Raw genomic sequence first — 20869 nt, 5'->3', positions numbered from 1 at the left:
TTAACAAAATTGATAGCATGATGATTATTGATACTATATATACACGTATATATGATTTTGATTGTATATGTGTTGCTCATGTTTAGGATGATGGAGTCTAGCTAATCAACCGCTAGTGCACAACATGGATTAATCCAAAATGAACCACACAATGCAACCGAACAAGCACCCCAATCTGAAAATCATATTGAGCCCTTGGAATTGGAAGATAAAGAGGAAGAAGTGGAAACCACCGGTTGTGCCATTACTAACCGAACCAGCAATAATTTTGGCTAAACTAATTTTTGACAATCGCAAGAAAATGATTGGTTAGCGATAACTGATTTTCATTAATTACGTATATGTAGCTGACATGTGGCACAAGACATTTGGCACAGTTTGCCAACCAAACCCAGCCCTAGTTACTTGCAGGAGACAGCCTGCAGCGGGATCAGTGTTACCAAGTGGGGGGATTCGATACTTAAAGCCCAAGACTGTTCGGCCTTGAAGGGGCACTCAAGAAAAGGGTGGGATCCTGAAGAGAGAGAGAGAGAGGGGAAGATTTCTACTACTTTGTGTTGAGAGATTTTGTAACAGCCAACAAATATATAACATACATTTTGAGTAGACACAGCACATTCATTTGGGAGAACTACTTAAATCTTGTTGTTTTCACATTTACACTGCCATCATACCAATGGTCCTTTGTTGACCTCCCATATTTGAGTATTAAGAAACAAACATGACAACTTGACTAAAAAACAATATAAATAAAACACTTTCAAGTTGGCCATTATCGTGTCTGAACCATAATTGTGTCAACATGTTTAACACGATTACTAACCAATTTGTGTTTCAGGTCAACTCGCCTAATTCAAAAATGACAAACTCTTAGTTTACGTAATTCATATACAATCAATATAACTTGAATAACAAGAGATAACCCATTTAAACTAATGATGAAATGAAAATTTATCCCGTTTATTTGATGTATACAATATATTTTATGAGTAGTTCTGGTACTTATGAACATTAACATGTTTAATAAAACTGTGTTTGGGTTTGAAAAAGAGGACTGGATTTCGTGTGCTGAATTTGGTTAGACACGAACTATCACTCTTTTTGTAGGGTACATGATAGGGTAAATTAGAAACAATAAATTTATTTGGACACATAAAAACAACATGCCGACACAATCTCTAATAGAGAGACCTTACCATTGTCTGCAAGACCTACCTGTATATAAACGTACATTAATAAGTATGTTAATTTGTGTCTCTAACAAGCATTACTAGAAAAATAATCCCAAACAACATAAAAGCAATAACTTTCAAACTAAAGGAGGTGGTGCAACGACATGAAAGAAACAGTATTAACTTCACATCCAACACAAGAAGGAGAGGAGAGATTTTCAATGTGTCGAAAACATAGAATAGAACACCACATGTCATCGTAAAATTAGAGAGTAACACTAAAAAAAAGAAAAAAAAAATCCTCCAATTATATAATGATATGTAATGTTTTGGGCAGACTAGAAAAATCTCTCCACCAAAAGCAAAGGAAACTCAAATTTATTAATTTAATTTATCTTTTCCTTATAATTGGAAATGCATGGTTGGAATCGTAATATGCCTAATTGCCCATATTGGAGTTGTATTGAAAAGTTAGTTTCACAATTGTCTCAATGAGTTTGAGATATTTCATTTAAGAATTGGCATATGACTGAACTTGGTTGCATGTTTTGCATTGTTGCCATCCAATGATATGTTTTAAACCTTATAAAAAAAAAAAAAACTTATTTTAAACAACAATGTTTGGTTTCACAAAATTGTGAAGGAATTTCTTGTTAAAATATTTGTGGTCGATTTACTGAACTTTCTGCTCATGATAAGAATCATTCAAATTAAGATTGTTTATTTAATAAAGATTATTTTTGTAAAGAATCAGTTAAAACTAAGGTCTTTTATTTAATCAACTGCAACAAATAGATAGACGGTTTTTAGTGTTTTATCAATTTCAACCATCTGATTTTGTACAGTTAAATGACAAAAGGCTCGATTGAAGGGCTTTTAAAATGATTGAAAGTGTTTTTGGCAAAAATGTTTTTAGAACCAATTCTTGATAAAAACTCAAATGAATTTTGTAAAAGCACTTGAGGTACTTTTTGGAAGAAACACAAGTTATGTACATTTTGTAGAAAACACTTTCAAGTGCTTTTAGAACCCTTTTTTTTTTTTTTTTTTTCCCTAAAAACACTCTCAATTATTTTAAAAATACTTTCAAACGAGTCCTAAACAATCTCATATTTTATTGGGTTTATAAAGACATATAATGATAAATAATGTGAACAATTCTCATTAAAAGTACAGAATTCCATAAGTTCATGACCAAGTGTTTCCAATCGGCATTCCAAAACACAAAATCATAGCTTGAGCCCATCATCGCTCGGTTCCAAGTTCCAACCAATCATTTGCTTGGGAAATCTAGCAAGTGCAAGTACTTGTCTCTCTCCAGTGTTCACCAAAAGTGAACTGATTCACAGTCACATACTTCACAATTCTCAACTCAATCTCTCCAATTCCAAACCTCCCCTTCCCCCCATAACCCCCAATAGCCATGGCCAAAGCTCTAAACCTAATTCCCAGTTCAATTTTCCCGCCTTTTTTATCCCCCACAATACCCAAAAGAAAATTCTGTACTATTAGAGCTACTACAGAGTCCTCTGAGACCCCCCAAACTTCAGCTTCTGTTCAAACCAAACCAGAACCTTCATCGCCGCCGTTAACATTTGCTCCTCCGCCCAATTTCAAGCCGCCGGAGCCGAAGCGGTTCGGCGTCAGGCCTGACAAAGTTTGGGACGTCTTAGGGGCTGCTCTTGCCTTGTTCTTCCGGTTGGGCACTGGCGTTTTCGTTTCTGGGTAATCAAATTTTCAATTTTTAAATTTTTTTTCGTTAAATTAATCTTTTTGTTCAGTAATTTAAAGATTGTTGCTTTATTTGCACTTGGGTTTGTTTACCATTAAATTTGTGCTGTTTAGCATAGTTTGAAATCGCTTCTTGTGAGCGAAACATGCAATGTCGCGCTACGGAGCGGTTTCACGTAAGCTATTTGAGACTTGTATAGCGTAAAATAGTATTGATGAATATATATGATAAACTCCTAGTCTCGACAAATGTATAGAGTAAGCTATTTGATACTTGCAACAAAACACATATAATTCAATAATAATTTCACATTAATGCATAATAAACTCGTAGTATAGTCATTTTCATTGAATGGATGGATGTGGTGATTGTCGTAGCAATACGATCACGAGGCATTGGTATGGTATTTCGCTGAATATCGCATAAAAATCGAACATTTTTTTAGACTATCTTGATATTTTGTGTTATACTGCAAAATCTCTTACGTGACGGGATATATAGCGCTATATATATTGCGCGTTTTTTCAAACTATGCTAATGCACCACTAAGCTGAAATTTTGAATTAGATATGTTATAATAAACTACACTGAGTATTTTAAGTACCATATTCCAGTATAGTGCTAGCAGTAGACAGTTTCTGACTTTTTTTTTTTTTTTTCTGCTTTCTTGTTTTGGTTGTACAATGGCAGATATTCTTTCTCTTTCGTTTCGAAAAATGATATTCCTTCGGACCAGTATGCTCTCGAGTTTAATGGTACGTGTTAGTTTGAGTTGATATGATTTATGGCATGCCCTGTACAATTAAATGAAGATGATTTAAGAAATTGTTGTTAAACGGCTGGTATTAGTGTATATTGAGTCTAATCAGAACTAAAAAGTTAACTATTTCCAAGTTATGAAGAAGTTTTCCTATGTTGGCCATCATGATTTTTCCGTAATATGAAAGTTGTTTTTGGCATCAAGCATTTTGTTGTCGTTGTGAATACGAATTTTTGGTTTGTTTTAATACAGTTTTTTGAACAGTAACCAAGAGATCTGATAACTTCAAGTAGCCGAGTGTAAGAGGTTTCATTTTTTTTTTTTTTTCTGTCCAATTTTCATGTAACAGATTCTAAGGTCAAAGAGACTTCAAAAGTAGGCCCCCGTCCAGCGAAGCCTATTGAGATATATGAGTTTGAAGGGTACTGTATTTTCATCCCATTGTATTGTTTCTGTAATTTAATTCTTTTTGGTAGAAATTTCTAGTCCCTCCGAGTTTTATCCACACCACTCTAAAACTGACTGCATGTATATTTTTTTTTCTGTTGGCATTTGTGTTTTCCACGGATAATGCACAGGTGTCCATTCTGCCGGAAGGTAACTTCAACCCCTGAAATTTCCATGTAGTTTATAAATATACAAGCATGCATATATATATATATATATATAGGGAAGTGATTTTCACACACCCTTTTTAGTTTCTCATGCACCTCTCTTTATTTATGGCCATTGGGTTGAATAAATCAAACGGAATTAGCGGCTAGGATTAAACAGGGATGTGTAAGAGGCTAAAAAGGGTGTGTGAAAACCACTTCCCATATCCATATGAAAGGTTGTTTTTTATTTTTTCCGTAGTATTCTCTGTATGACTTGAGTAACGGAGCAAATGTCACAAACCATACACATGATATCATTACTGCACTGTCCCATTTAATCCAGTGCATCATCATTCTTTGATGGGTGTAATGTTGAAATCTGCGGTCACGAATAGGGAAGGTGTTTAGTTTGCTTTTAGGCATTTAGTTTTAGCCATATTGGTATTGAGTAGTGTAATTTAGGATCAGGCTATTGACCTTCTGTTTCATCCAAGATAAACACTTTTTGAGCTTCATTGCTACCTGGCCAATTAAGGGATCCTCTAATTGTCAAGATTTTCGTTAAATATGTGCGTCAATGGCTCTTAAGGTCATCGATGGCTTTTCAATTGATTATTATGTATTTTGATGAATACATTACCGTTACATGTTCTTTCTTTATTTATGAATTGACATTTTATGTATGTATAGGTTAGGGAAATTGTTGCAGTATTGGACCTCGATGTTCTATTTTATCCTTGCCCACAAGGTGGTCCAAACTTTCGTCGCAAGGTTGCTGAGATGGGCGGAAAACAGCAGTTCCCTTACATGGTTAGATACTGTACTCTTTAAATTATTGTTTTCCTTTTTATCATCGCAGTCGGGGGGGCGTTTGTCCTTGAGAGGGATATAATGTAAATAATCCTTAATAATGGTAGACTTATAATTAGATTCAAAAGAAAGCAGAATTGTTAAAGTATTAATGTAGTGCTTAGCAGCTCCAATGTATTACCAATAAGATGGATCAAGTTGCTTTCTCTGTCTTTCATGAAATATCTCTAGCAAAACTCTCTCCAATTTTTCGTGTACTCTTTAACTTTTGAGATTATTGCTTGTTGCCATTGTATCATTACAAACCTACGGCTATTCCTAGAGGTGTAAAATTTCAGCCATGTTTGGACGATTTAGTGCTGTTTTGAAGACTTTTTGTTTAAGAATCTCATAGGAAAATTTCCAAGAGAAGGGAAATTGCAGATATTTAAAATAAAAAAGGAAACCAAATAGATCATAAGTGCTATATATAACCTTTTGAAATTATAGCTAAATGATTCCGTCAACTAAAGAACATTTAACAACATGAAGCTAACACTTTAGTTTCTCCTCGGCTATGATGATAAGAATCTTTCACACAATGAAATATGAATAGCTATCTTAGTTTTTACTTCTCTGCATCATTCACTAGTTTTGTTTTTATGCCTGTTGTTACATATACCTTAGTTTCATCTCATTATCATATCACAATGGCTTTGAGTGGCAGCTACATAGCAATTTTTGTGTTTGGTCGCAGGTGGATCCGAACACTGGAGTTTCAATGTATGAATCAGATGACATAATCAAGTACTTGGTTGGGAAATATGGTGCGTGTGGTCACGCTCATCTTGCTACAATCACGTTATTTCATTATGTTTATTGTATTACCTTCATCTTACAGTATATGCAAATATGATAGGGGATAGATACATAATACAACTGCACTATGACGTTTGGGTACATTTTTATATGTTAAGTTTATGGTAACTATTTGTTATGGAAGCAGTATACCTAGGCTCTACAAATTATGCTTCTATATCGCAATGCATTTTCGCTTTTTATTTCTTTGCTTTTTACAGAAGCTACACTTTCTTGAATAAGAGCTTCTACTAACTATATTATTCATTCATGCCACCCATTTTACACCAAATTCTTTTTAAATTTTCTTACCCCCGGTCTCCCAAATGTTTGTGCAGGTGATGGAACTGTTCCTCTTGCATTGTCACTTGGTTTGTTAACGGTTAGCATTTGACTCGTCTCAAATTTTCTTTTTATCTTTAGCAAGTATATTTTTAATTAATTCTTCTGGTTGTAAAATTGTTGTTTTTAGTTATTTATTTATTTCAACTCTCGATGGCAGACTTTGACTGCAGGCTTTGCTATGATTGGTCGTGCGGGAAAGGTTAGCTTGTTTGAATTCTTCAAGTCTGTAATTCTTTTCACAACCTCTCTCTTTTGATTCGTTGTGAGTAGGGGGTGTTTGTCCTCCTAGGATATGCCTAGTTCATTAACTGCAAGATGCATCAAACACTAAAGTTTGCCCACATTGAAAGCCCATGTTAGATTTTCATGATTTCGCTATTGTATGTAATTTGTTTTACAAACTTAATTGATTAATCTCTTGTTCGATAATTCCGTTCAGGGATCTCGCTATTCTCCATCAAAACTACCACCCAAACCACTTTTAGTATGGGCATATGAGGTTAGACTGTCATGCTCTGTACTTTATGTCCTAACATATTTGAGGTCCCTATTAAGTTAAAGATAGATATGCCTTGATCTTTTTTTTACCTATATATAGTGATACATCACACACATGCCAAGTTGTAGTTTGAAATTTTTGTCTGTTTCAGGGATCTCCTTTTTGCAAACTTGTGCGTGAAGTACTTGTAGAGTTAGAACTGCCTCACATATATCGCAGGTAAATATGAGTAACAATAATTATGTTTAGGTCTTGCGTTATTATTAATTTTCATAATTCATCAAGTAGCACACTTCTAAGTGAACTTTAACCATCTGTTTTGTTGGCAGTTGTGTGATGATAGCATTGGTTTTGGCTTTTGTATAGGAAGTCTTACAATATTGATAAAACTATCTCTGGTGCACATGAAGAATATTATAAGACCATAGTAACAACGCTTCATTTGTACATACACAATGTTTTTGATAGGAATGTGATTGAATATGCACGCGCGTGCAGATACACTCACAAGCAAAAACATTAGGTGAACATAAGAACCCTAATCCAAGCCCCGTAAATTTGTGGTATTTTGTGTCCCAGTGTTATATCTATATGTTAATGGATGTACTTTTACAGTTGTATCGTTCCAAGGTTGCGTATTGGGAAGATGCGATGTATTGTTACATTTATCTGCTGTGTACTCTTTTTAGCCCCTGTTAATTATATGGTGTTATGATTCTGCATCTCGTGTATATGATTCATATTTATCTAACATGTTTCTATCTATTTGAAGCTACATTTTGGCGTCAATTTTGAACATGTTTTCTGAAAATTTAATTTTTCTAATATTTCCACTTCTCACTCTCTTAGGGTTTTTTTTTATTATCCCTGTCTCTCTGACTATATCTCTGTTGTTTCTAAACTCGGGTATAGAGCAGTATTTTTCCATTGTGTTGTACAGGATTATTGCCTGTTTCAAGGTTTTTCTGATGCAAAGCAACCCATCATGTTTTGGAAGAACTTATTTATCCTTCCTTTCAATGTCATCTGTTTCTGTTTTTGTGTACAAAGATGTAAGTATATTACTGAGAGTTTATGAATACTCTTTTCAGCTGTGCTCGTGGCAGTCCAAAACGACAAATACTGTTTGAGAAAACCGGACGTTTTCAGGTACTTTCAATAATCTACAATGAATTCCTGAAGCTGTGGTTTTATCGTAAGAGAATGAAAGATTTCATCTCTGTTTGACGTGCCGTGGATTGGTAACTTGACAGTCTCAATCTTAACATTTTGTTTGACAGGCTCCTTACTTAGAAGATCCAAATACGGGGGTGGAAATGTTCGAAAGTGCAGAGATTGTAGAATATCTAAAAGCAACGTATGCTCTACAATAAGTAATGCTTTCCTAAGGCACGCACTTTGTTCATTTATATATTTTATAATTTTGTTTTGTATATTTTGTCACGCTTTTATGTTACTATGAAATTATATGTCTTCGGCTTATTTTGTGTTGAATAGCTTTAGTTTCGTGTTCTGTCTGTTTGAATATTTTGTCGCGTGACATGATGCAGTAGAGTTATGTTTCGATACTTGCTTGAAGTTTTATCGTACTGTTTATCAATGATTTTGTAAATTTTAGACTTTAGCTCCCTCCTACTTGTAGAAAAACTGCAATAGAAGGGGAAGGATATTCTCCTGTTACATTTTCCTTATTGGATACTGAAAGTTTAATCGAAAATTAACGTTACTCACCCTTTTATTCATACATTGTTAAATCGATATTAAAGAATGCGGGCTTTAAGGAAAGTTATGCTGTCGTGTTGTTTTCACAACTTTTTCTGATGAAGTTGAATTTATATATGCTTATTGCGTTAAATCAGGAGTCACCAATGTTGTTCCTTGATAAGTCAATACAAGAGAGAACGAACAATTTGGGAGAGATGTTTGTGTCTTTCCCTTGCTCTCCGGAATTTGTTTGACAGCTTTTCTTAAACATGTCGAAGTTCCTTCGGACAGAGATTTGCCACTGTTATCTGAGAGTTGTTTGCAGATCCTTGTTGGTTGTGTAGATGTGTTCATCGACTAGATTGAATGACGATAAATGTTATGCAACCGAGAGAAAATGTACAGTAGATGAGTGAAGACACTGTTGAACCTAGGAATAAGTATCTTCAGAACGTTTCTGGAGTAGTTCATTATCGTGTTACTCCTTAACAAAATGATCGAATCCAGATTTCGAGTTGTGTCGCCCTCCTAGAGAAACTGGTTCTGCTATAACTTCTGCCCCTAATCCCGCTAATCTTCCAATTAATCAAACTTTCGACCTAGCATAAACGATTTTTGAAGGTTATCTGCAAAAGAGATTTGTACCAAAAGCAAATTGCAGGTATGTGACATATCCTCACAATGTGGGGACTGAAGCAAATGGTGCATATCCAAAGTGGATCCTCTTTAACTTTTGGTGGAGAATCTCTCCGTCTTTGTTTCTGAAGCTGAGAAGAAAAGAGTTGTCAACAGGTGAGCTCCTAATCCGCCACTTTTTTTGTGGCAACTGGGGATGTTTTTGACATGTTTGTTAGTGGGGAATATACTTACCAGATGCCACTTATCACCTATTTGCTTCCTCTAACTTCTAATCGCAGGTCCTGTCAAATGGTGCATACAAAGGAAAAATTATGGGGAACTTTAACGAAAAGCTCCAGATACTGTTCAATTTAACGAAAAATCATATATTTATACTAAAAAGTCAATTATGGTACTATTCACTTTACATTTTATTTTGTCTTTATCGTTAAAACTCAAAGTTTTCAAGTCATTTTTATTAGTTTTCCTAAAATTATGGGGTTGTTTGTCTTCCTGCATTCTATTGGTACTTATTTTATGGCAATAATCTTGCAAATACATCATGATTTGCATGAGTTTTGTTTCTAACTATTGGACAAGAAGAGCATGAGTTGTATTTTATTAGGCTTTTTGGCCAAAATGGCCCATGTGATTAACATAATTCTTCACTTTGATCCCTGACAATGAAAATCGATAGAAATGGTTCTTGAGTTTGTCCATCATAAATCATTTTGTTCCTTCCATGTAAATCATTTTGATCCTTACGAGAAAATCAATCATATCCTCGTTAAATTGTCATGGAAGCGACCACTTGACCACCTTTTGAAGGGTATTTTTTATCAAACTAATCATTTTACTTAATGAGGATAATGATAGATTTTTCACGAAATGATCAAAATGATTTATGGTGGGCAAACACGAGGATTACTTTTATCGATTTTCATTGACATGGACTAAAGTGAGCAGTTATGTCAATTGTATGGACCATTTTGGCTAAAAAAAAAATCTATTTTTTTTTTATTATCAGAAAAGAATTTAATTACTGGACACTCTAAAGGTCATCGTGCTCTTTTTCATATGCAATTTCCTTAAATTTTTGAAAGGGGATGATTGTAGATCGATTTTTTTTGGAGTTTCAATAATATTTATGTCAAACAAACTTTCGAACTTTTTAGGTGGAGAATCGCATATAGATGAGGTTTTGAAATTTCACAATATTTCAAAAGATTTGAAAGAGAAATAGATTATGGTATATCTTGAAGGAGCATCTGTTGCAGGATATGGGATATCTATGTTCTTGTGACATTTGGATCTAAAATTATAGTGACCTGTTTGGAACACAGCAGAAAACTGCAGAACAAAGGGGACCAGAAACCCATTACCTTCCCATATAAAGTGTACACTGTTTGACATTGGTGGCTGTTGGGGGGTCCCAACACCAATTTGGAACCAAAATTCATCTGTATCTGGGTAAGGTAGTATTTATCCTCCAAAATAAAGTTAGGGGGGAAGGTTTTGAATGAAAATACATGGGAAATGGTTTCCGCACGCTCATTAATATTTAAAAATACATTTGAGTCATCTGTATCTGGGTAAGGTAGTATTTATCCTCCAAAATAAAGTTAGGGGGGAAGGTTTTGAATGAAAATACACGGGAAATGGTTTCCGCACGCTCATTAATATTTAAAAATACATTTGAGCTTTCTAACTGGTGCGGGTTAATCTGTCAATGAAATTGTTATACGAAAAATAATTTTCAGTCTCGTTTATGTTTAAAAAAAAATTACATCTGAGCTTTCTAGACTGGTGTGGGTTAATCTGTCGAGGAAATGGTCGTCCTTGGTGCCTTTTTTTTAGTGGGGTGGTGAGTGGGTTTATGGGGAAGGTTGTCGTTTGGAAAAAAAAAAAAGAAAAAAAAAAACTACAAAATGACCCAAGCATGGCTCGTTCAATGCAATTGACGTTTTTCGACTAAAACAAAAAACCAAGCTTGACTAGCCCTTCCTAGCATGTATTGTATTCCTCCTTGTACAAGTGATTTTTAATGAAAAAAAAAAAAAGAATAGAAATGTTAGGGCGGCCGTAAGTAAGTTTGGTATCAATTAAGTTTGTTAGAACAGTGCGTTTCCTCTTCTGTATTTAAGTTTGAATCCTCATTCTCGTAGTTTAATAAATCTAATGAAAATTAGAGCTTTACCATTACTCATTTCTTTTCCTTGTTTGTGTCACTTGGGTAATTGAGAGATTAGTTATTGGCTTTTATGCTTGATCTATAGTAGAAGATAAACTTTACTTGTGTTTAGGCTCCGTACGCTATTGTAACGGTATATTAAAACATTAACATATCCTAAAACTTGGGTTATGTGCCACTTAGAGATTTGGACCTCAAGAATCAAAAGAACCAAGATGGTTATGGTGTTCCCCACAAATTTGACATGGAACGTTGTCCAATCTACTAGTTTCAAATAATGTTGTCTAACTACTTAGCACTGTAGTCTAATAATATTTTCTTTAATAAGTGAAATATTATAATTTTAAATCTCGTAAATAATGAGTTAGCAAAACTAAAATTTGATTCCACCTTTAGTGTAAATATATTTGTTAGTGGGGTCCCCATATATATGACATGGATCCACTAGCTGTCTATAATGTCTGTCTTGAAGCTTTCCATAGAAAAGCCTTGCACATTATGTGTTTCTTTTTTCCTTACCCTTTCTACTTTTAATTTATTTCAAAAGATTACCCACTCAGCAAATATTTTAAAACAATTTCTTTTTGTAATCCTATATTCGACAAGGTTGTTTACACGTTGAAAACGCATTTATTCATGGTCGGTCACATCCTCTGATTTAACTAACTCATAGTTTAGTAATATATTTTTTTTAATATTAAAATGAGAAATGCTAAACCCTGGACTTTCTTAAAGGTTAGAAGCGAAAATTTTCATATCCTCTCTACTACCTTATATTTTTTGTATGATATTGGTACGAGAATTTGTGTTAAATTGTAAAGTGACAGAAAATTCATAAAGAGTCATATTTTTAGAAAGTTTCATTAGTATTTCTCTATTAAAAAAATGTCCCAAATTCATTTGTCGATAATGAAAGACTAATTCACATGGTGCCGGCTGTTAAATTGAGTTTTGTTTCTGGACATTCAACTTTATATATTCATAAGCACATTACATAAATTATAAACACCACACCAACGTAACTACAAATAGATGGTGTCAAATTAAGGAAAGAGATCCACTTTGGATCTTCCGGAAATCAAGGACCATAAAATCTGGATCATTCAAATTGATTCTGACGGTCTTCATTAACTCATTACGCTGGTCTATCTCACACAAACTAAGAGCTCCACTTTCTCTTTTACACAAACTAATGACTCAAATTATTTAGTTCCTAAACTGCAGACACTAAAGTCCAAAAAGAATTCGAATTCTTAAATTAAGACTATCTTTCGGCCATTGTATTGATCCATTCTTATAGATTAGCATAGAAACAATTATAATTTAAGGACAATTTCTTAATTATTACAGAATAAGTCCACAAACACAACGGGTAGCGGTGGAAAATTTATTTTATTTTTAGTTTAATATTAAAGCGTTCCCCGGTGCTCTGGGGCATACGTGACCATGCACTTAGAACATTGTTTTTTTTCAAATTTAAACCCACGCGTCAAGAAGAAAATTTAAAATAGGGCAACAGATTTTGTGTTTCCACTATTAAGCCCCAACAATGACACGATTGTTATTGTTTATGCAATGTGTGGATGGGAGAGAGATGAACAATTACACATCTAAAAAATCGAGACGGTAAATTCCTTTGTATCCAAATTCGAACCTCACTCGTACTTTATATTAGACTAAAATTTCCCGCATATCTTAAGAATAAAAGACCATGTAATATCAAAGACAAGTAGAACATCAAAATTGAGGACTATATAAAGATTTTTTTTCAAAGTCGATTTCATAATTTTGATGGAAATAGGATAATTTTGGATATGTACAAATATCACTTACAAATCACACGTATCAAGTAAATTAGAATGCTTATATGCCTTATAGAAATCGAATTTAATAACGTTCCACATTGTTTATTTTATCATTAGACCACCCCTCTTAAACGTAAAATTTGATTACCAAGAGCAGATGAATTGTACGTCAAGCGGGTTCCCAACATTTACCTTTACACATGAAGTTTTGTATTGGATTTTTCTCCTAGCATCACTTGTATCGAAATAGTTAATTACTTAACTAAAAATTTATTTGAGAAATGTTAAGGAGACTTTTTCAAAAGTGAGACTCTTTATCACCTCATGCTTTTGGCACAATTCATGTGCCAACATTATAAAACTTTGTGTCAAACATATGAGGTGGAAGAGAGTCCATGGAGAGTCTCACTTTGAGAGTCTTTAACATTTCTCTATTTTGTAATATTGACATGAAAATTAACGTTAAAGAGTTAGGTGGCAAAAAGTCCATGGAGAGTCCCTTAGCATTTCTCAGTATATTATAATTCTCTTTGTTACACAATCCTGGAAAGGTCAAATGTGCACTTTCACTAAATTCCAAGGGCCCTAAAGCAAAAAGAAGCAGACAAATATATCGAAGCTCTCTAAATAAAGACATAATTAGTTATTTAAATACAAATAAAAACCCCAAACTGCAGGTTATATATGCAACAGAAGGCAGCAGTAGCAGCAAGTGTATAAATAGGCAAAGACATCAAAGCTAAGGTGCTCCAAGACTCTCGAGAAACAACGGCTATTTAGCAGAGAGAGCGAGAGATCGCCCGCCTAAAGTTAGCAGCAAAAGAAGCCACAAGCTATTAAAACATAAGCCACCTGCAGAAGTCTCTTGTTTCATTTGTATTATTGACAGATTAAACTAAACTATGGCCCTTAGAGTTTCCTTCTCCTTCCTTGTGATAGCCTTGCTGCTCGTCTTCGGCCCTTCGGCTTCTGTCCAAGATGGTATGAAATCTCTCTCCCTCTAACACATCCATATCTAACCAGTTCTTGCGCGTTTAGGTTATGTTTTCTGATATAGAACCGTGCTTTTCTTTCCCCTATTTGTTTCCTTGAATGTTATCTACCTCTCTTTCTAAGCAACTTTCGTGCACGAGATTTGAACTCATAACCTACTTCGACTGTCATTATTTTTTAGCTTTTACAAGTGACGGAACAAAAGAGCCGGTTCTGTTTCTTTTAAGATGCATGCTTAATATTCTTGCCATTTTCTTTCCAAGGATTTTAGTTTTCTGCATAGATACTTTGCCACAACATACTTTATTAGTTTCTCCCACTTTTCATTTTGTTTTTGTCAAGCTTCTAAAAGATGCTAGGTGTTAGTCTGGAAACATGCTAGGGTTTAACACTTAGGCACCTAGGCGCTTAGGTGAGCTAAGCAGATTAAGTGGATTGAAGTAAATTTATTATATATCTTTAGTACTTTAGCAAATTTGATTGTATGAGATAAAAGTTCAAATGATTGAAGCCTGTAGTATTTTATGAAATATTTTTTAGAAATCATATGAATTTACAGTGAAATTAGGGAGAAATAAAAGTGTACGTGGGGTAGAAAGCATTTGGTGAAGTGGAATACTGGGACGCATAGAAGGGAGGTGGGGCACACTAATACTTAATACACGTTCAACCATGTTTTTTAAAATGCTAGCTGTCCCAACTTGTTTGGATAATAATTTTATAAAATATTAAATAAAGGGTTCTTTAGATATAAATTATTGTAAATTTTATTTTCTAGACAAAAACTCTTCTGGTTATAAACTTCCAAATAAAATCCAAATTTGAAAATGATTGCCAAGTAGAAAAATAATTGACCTATTATTACAAGATATTTACAACTTGTGCCACAATATTCAAAATAAATCAATAAATGTAATTACTCACCTTAATTACAATGAACAAATAATTATTACACATATTATTACTCCTAACATATATATATATACACGTTCAATGTATATAGTACTACCATAAGCTCAATATATATATATATATATATATATATATATATATATATGTTCAAATACACACACACACACACATACACACACACACACATATGAGCAGTACTACATATATGTTCAAACATATTATACTAATTAATCTACCTATATGTAAATTTATGATGAGCAACTAACATATATTTTTTAGGTAAATTAATATTGAATCAAATAACATTCTTTTATTTAATTAGTAGTAATATATTTTCCACGTATTATTACATATATGTAACATCCCACATCGTCTAGGAAAGTGGATCCTGTAAGCCTTATATGTATATTTCCATCTCTACCTAGCACGAGGCCTTTTGAGAGCTCACTGGCTTCGGGTTCCGTTGGAACTCCGAAGTTAAGCGAGTTCGTGCGAGAGCAATCCCAGGATGGGTGACCCATTGTGAAGTTCTCGTGTGAGTTCCCAGAAACAAAACCATAAGGGCGTGGTCAAGGCCTAAAGCGAATAATGTCGTGCTACGGTGGAGTTGAGCCCGGAATGTGGTGGGGGCCCGGGCCGGGAAGTGACAATTTGGTATCAGAGCCAATCCCTGGCCGGAATTGTAACATCTCACATCGCCTAGGAGAGTGGATCCTGTAAGCCTTATATGTATATTCCCATCTCTACCTAGCACGAGGCCTTTTGGGATCTCACTAGCTTCGGGTTAGGTTGGAACTTCGAAGTTAAGCGAGTTCACATGAGAGCAATCCCAAGATGGGTGACCCACTGGGAAGTTCTCGTGTGAGTTCCCAGAAACAAAACCGTGAAGGCGTGGTCGGGGCCCAAAGCGGACAATATCGTGCTACGATAGAGTCGAGCCTAGGATGTGGTGGGGGCTCGGGCCGAGATGTGACATATATTTGGCACATTTTATTATTATAAGATATATGTACAAATAATAGGTAAATTAATTTTAAATCAAATTAAATTGCTTTATTTTGTAAGTAAATTAATTTTGAATCAACTAACATTCTTCATTATGTAGGTATTTTATTTTGTATGTATCATATATTGGGCACATTTTATTATTACATGTACAAATAATAGGTGACTAGTATTGAATAAAAAACTATTATTTTTTATGTAGGTGCATTATTTTGCATCCATTGGGTTTGCTTTATTATGTAGGTAAATTATTTTGCATGTACTTTACATTTTTTGGGGTAAATTATCTTGCTTTTTTTAAGCATCTAACATTTTAAAATTTGAATACTAGGTGCACTAAATCAAATAACATTTTTTTTTGTAGGTAAATTATTTCGAATGAAATTTTACGATATCAGGCATGCTTATTTTTTGGTTATATATATATATATGTGTGTGTGTGTGTGCGTGTGTGAAATAATTTACCTACATTTATTTGTAAAATATAATTTCATTGACTAAACTAAGCATGTATTTTTACATATATTAGGCATGTTTTATTGTCGTTATATATTTGGCAATAAATTTATTATTTTTTTATTTTTGTAAAATCATTAAATCTTCCTTACAACGGAACCCGTATAGAACTAATTGTGTACATCAAACATTCAAATAGGGGTATTTTGGGCATCAAAATTTTTTAAATGTGTAAAGTCGAATATAATTAATGAATTTGCTGATGTGGAATCTTGTCAATGAGTTTTATTAGAGTAAAAAACTTATGTCGGGTCTTATGTGGAGAAAATTAAGCTTTAGGGGTTAAAGTCATATTTTCAGTAAATAAAGGATGAGTGTGGTCACCAGGTGGGAATGGAAGAGAGAGAAACTCATTTTCTCTTATTCCTCTCTTCTTAAATGTCCAGACCGCTTAGGGCACCTAGTCTCCACCTAAGTCGTTTTGGGGCCCGCTTAATTCTTTTGAAGATTTTTCTTTCGACTACAGGTTAATCCTGACAGTTGGCCACCGTATAGTGCATAGGTGACTTTTAAAACACTGATTTTTGAATGTACTTATCTATATATGTTACATAGTTATGATTTTTAGGAATGCAAATTATGTTTGTTATCTGCATTGCCATCAAAATCAGAAAAAGAATCTCTTTTAAACACAGAAAACCAACAATGTTACTCACACTCTCTAATACAAATGGATCTTATCCCACATGCAATGATAGGGCCGACCTCCATTAAAGTGTGTTAGCAATGTGCGGTCAATTTCGTGTGTCAAAATTATATTGTTGTTTAGTAAATGGTTGAATGTGTATATATATTGTTGATCAATTTTTTGTTTGTGTGTTTGATGTTTATCTACGTGCATGCAGACACACTCTCATTTAGCTACACTGGTCAAACTGGTCCTGAGAAATGGGGAAGCTTGAGTCCAAATAACACAGCATGCTCAAATGGGAAGATGCAGTCCCCGGTTGACGTCGTCAAGAGCGTACTTACCCCTAACAAAAAACTAATGCCGTTGACCAGAGTCTACCGTACTTCAAATGCCACATTGTTTAACAACGGCTTTAACCTTGGGGTAATTTGTTCCTCTATCACCCTTCTTAAGATGCTTGCTGTCCAAGAAAAAATAAAAATAATCAGTAATAGTAGTTGCTTAAAATATCGATATAAGTTGAGAAATTGGTATGCAAATTTACGAGAGTATCGATGGATATATCGATATCGACATTGGTTGCCTTCAACATAAATTATAAAAATTTATAATGGGATGGGTATATCAACGCATTCAGATTTGGTCGAAATTAGAGAAAAATTTATCAAAAAAATTCAAAAGTTTGAAATCTGAAGTGGGCTTTGACAAATTTTCTGTAGTGAATCGGTAAATATTTCAATGGTTTTCCTATATCTTGACAATATACGGTGAAGTTTGCATTTCACCCCTTTTCCATATCAATCCTTGATTTTTCTGATATTTTGATGAAAATATTGATAATTTCATGTATATTTTAAACACTAGTTGCAACGAATGGATAGAACCTATTATTAGTAATTAATTGGTGGATAAAAGACCTTTCAGTAGCTATTGTCGGATTATCTTGTAGGGTTGTTTTTCATATTTCTACCATATTATTTTGGTAAGAATATGTTAGAATTTTTTTTTTTTCTGTTTTTATTATTTTGGTAAGTGATCATCCCATATGAAAAAGTTATTGGGAAACTTCCAATTGTTTGAGCTCAAAATTTTGGAAGTGGTTAGATTTTTTTTTTTCCTTTCAATTCCTTGCTCAATAAGGGGTTATGTAATTGAACTCAGATTACAACTAGTCTAGAACGAGAAGCAACGGGCTTGTAGCTTAAGTTATTAATATTCTCATTACTCGAGATCATGCGTTCAATTACACGCTACCTCAGTAACTTATATATGCATGGATTTTTTTTATGAAGGTGCGTTTCGAAGGAAATGGGGGAACACTAGATGTGGATGGTAAGAACTACAACTTGATGCAGTTGCACTGGCACACTCCCTCTGAGCATCGCCTTAATGGAATCCAGTATGTACATTCTCCTTCTCTCTTTTATCTAATAAATCGAGTGAAGCGAAAAAATGAAAATGGTTCGTTAGAGATGGGTCCTTGTAACTTGTTTTCTCAACAAACCAACATTATTATGTCTTAAGTATTTGGCTTGAAGTGTTTCTATCTAAAGTGTAAACTTGTTGCGATGAAGAACCGAAACCGTTATTACAAAATTAGACGAAATATTAAACGGGGCTGGGAAAATTTTACTTTTTAGGTTTTGGACCTTATAATTAGCAAAACTGCAACAGCTTAGAGGTATATAACAATGCCAATAACTGCTACAGATTTCCAGCGGAGCTTCATCTGGTTCACCAGGCAGCTGATAAAAGCCTCGCAGTTGTGGCGATCCTCTTCAATTTCGGCAAGGAAGATATCATCCTCTTACAGGTACGTTAGAGTTTCCCTAAACCCTTGTTTGGTTGAGAAATGGAATCAATGTTTGAGTGGGAGAGATTAACATCGGCTTGATTCTAGGACTCAAGACTCATGCCCAAGGCTCTGGGCCCTGAACATGAACTCGTAGCTCATGGTTAAAGTTCACGACTCGAGGTGTTTGTCCATTTTGAGATTAGGTTAGTTGCACAAATGTTAAGAGTTTGCAAATGGTTAGGTAAAACACCTAGAGTAAATTGTAGCAACAATCTCTTAACTTTAACTCAATTGGAGCGATAGTCTTTCAATTAAAAATTCATTACAAATAGCCCCTCAACTCATCAAAACGTGCAGTTATGGTCATTTTCGTCAACTCCATTAGAACTTCCATCAAAATAAATCATGTGTCATGCATGTGAGGCTGAATGAAGGGGCAAATATGGAAAATCAAATAAGTCAAATTGTATCAATGATCCCTCAACTTTAATCCAACTGGAGAAATTGTCCCTCAACTTTAATCCAATTGAAGTAATGGTCTCTTAAATTTAACTCAATTGTAGCAATGGTCCTTCCAACATAACTCATTTTGACATAATTTTGACAGAATTAACGAAAAGGACCATAGCTACACGTTTTGATGAGTTGAGGGACTAATGGTAATGAATTTTTAGTTGAGGAACCCTCGCTCCATTTGATTAAAATTGAGGGACCATTGTTACAATTACTCCAAAACACCTATTAGTAACTAATTAATGGGAATTTGCATGGGCAGCTCCTTAGAGGGCTTTACATTCTCTTCAAGGTTTCGATCTTATCTATTACTACAAAAGTCTAAGGCTTACAATTCATCATACAGATTAAGAACAAGCTGGCCGAGCTGGCCAAGGAGGCGTGCAAGAAAGATGAAGATGCTACCATTCCCGTTGGAACTGTTGATCTGAACGAGTTACAGAAGAAGTGTCGCAAATATTACAGATACGTTGGCTCTCTCACCGTTCCTCCATGCACCGAAAATGTTGTCTGGAGCATTCTCGGAAAGGTACTAATTACTCGTTTCATTAATTTTTCTACGCGCGCACACACATAAACATATAAATACACAACCCTAAAGTTTGACATACATGAATATGCATGCAGGTGAGGACTATTTCCAAGCATCAGTTAGATGCACTAAAAGCACCATTGGATGCATCTTGCAAAAACAACTCAAGACCTCTTCAATCTCCAAATGGACGCAAGATTGAGCTCTACGATGAGCTTATGCACTAGTATATGTTTCATCTTAGTCGACGTGTGACATTGATTTAGAATGAGCCGCTATGACTCATAGGCAGTGGCTTGGATTAAAGGAACATGCATGAGTCGTGGGTAGGGAAAATGAGTCCTCGTATGTCTATTGTCGTTGTTTTTGGATTTGTACCCGTGTGAATAATTCATGATCCACTGATGTTGAAGCATCAGTGAATCAATTATAGTTACTAGTTAGGCGAAGTAATTAGCTAGAAAGAGAAGTTTGTGTACCTTTTTTTCCTTTCTTTTTAAGTTGATAATAAATATATATGCAACAGTCCCTTGCATTGAGGGATACATATGCAACAGTCCCTTGCATTGAGGGATTCTTTACACACTCCAAATTGTATTTCAACGGTTCAACCGTCCATCTTTGAGATCTTTCTTCAAATATCATCTATTCCAAAAAAAATCCAAATTTGAAACCATTTGACTGTGGAAAACATTATTTGTCTATATCCTTCACTATAATGGGATGTCATAATGGTTTGAATTTATCTAATTTTTTTGTAAAAATAACCTATGAATGATATGCTAAAATGCAGATGTTTGGATCATTAACAAAACTACAGAATTAGCACCATAAGATATTTTATTTGAGGGATCCATCAGCAGAAAGGGATACACACACACACGCACATATGATATGGGGTGG

General features: G+C 34.4%; 2 protein-coding genes across 2 annotated transcripts; both read left to right on the top strand.

Annotated features, from left to right (window-relative positions):
• Positions 1–2542: 2542 nt before the first annotated feature.
• LOC103963606 lies at positions 2543–8319 on the top strand. The gene is made up of 12 exons (XM_009376436.3): positions 2543–2897; positions 3595–3659; positions 4014–4086; positions 4243–4261; positions 4951–5070; positions 5807–5876; positions 6246–6289; positions 6410–6451; positions 6692–6751; positions 6903–6970; positions 7843–7900; positions 8032–8319. The coding sequence occupies exons 1-12, from the start codon at positions 2596–2598 to the stop codon at positions 8122–8124; spliced, it is 1014 nt and encodes a 337-aa protein (XP_009374711.2). The 5' UTR covers positions 2543–2595; the 3' UTR covers positions 8125–8319.
• A 5434-nt stretch (positions 8320–13753) lies between these two features.
• LOC103963654 (alpha carbonic anhydrase 1, chloroplastic) lies at positions 13754–20549 on the top strand. Its single transcript, XM_009376489.3, has 6 exons — positions 13754–14050; positions 17341–17549; positions 18419–18525; positions 18837–18939; positions 19781–19963; positions 20062–20549. The coding sequence occupies exons 1-6, from the start codon at positions 13972–13974 to the stop codon at positions 20191–20193; spliced, it is 813 nt and encodes a 270-aa protein (XP_009374764.1). The 5' UTR covers positions 13754–13971; the 3' UTR covers positions 20194–20549.
• Positions 20550–20869: the final 320 nt, after the last annotated feature.

Source organism: the organism of the source record quoted next, unplaced genomic scaffold, assembly GCF_019419815.1.
Source record: "Pyrus x bretschneideri cultivar Hongxiangsu unplaced genomic scaffold, Pyrus_bretschneideri_v1 Contig47, whole genome shotgun sequence".
Taxonomy (NCBI): domain Eukaryota; kingdom Viridiplantae; phylum Streptophyta; class Magnoliopsida; order Rosales; family Rosaceae; genus Pyrus; species Pyrus x bretschneideri.
This window is presented reverse-complemented; position numbering and strand designations above follow the sequence as displayed.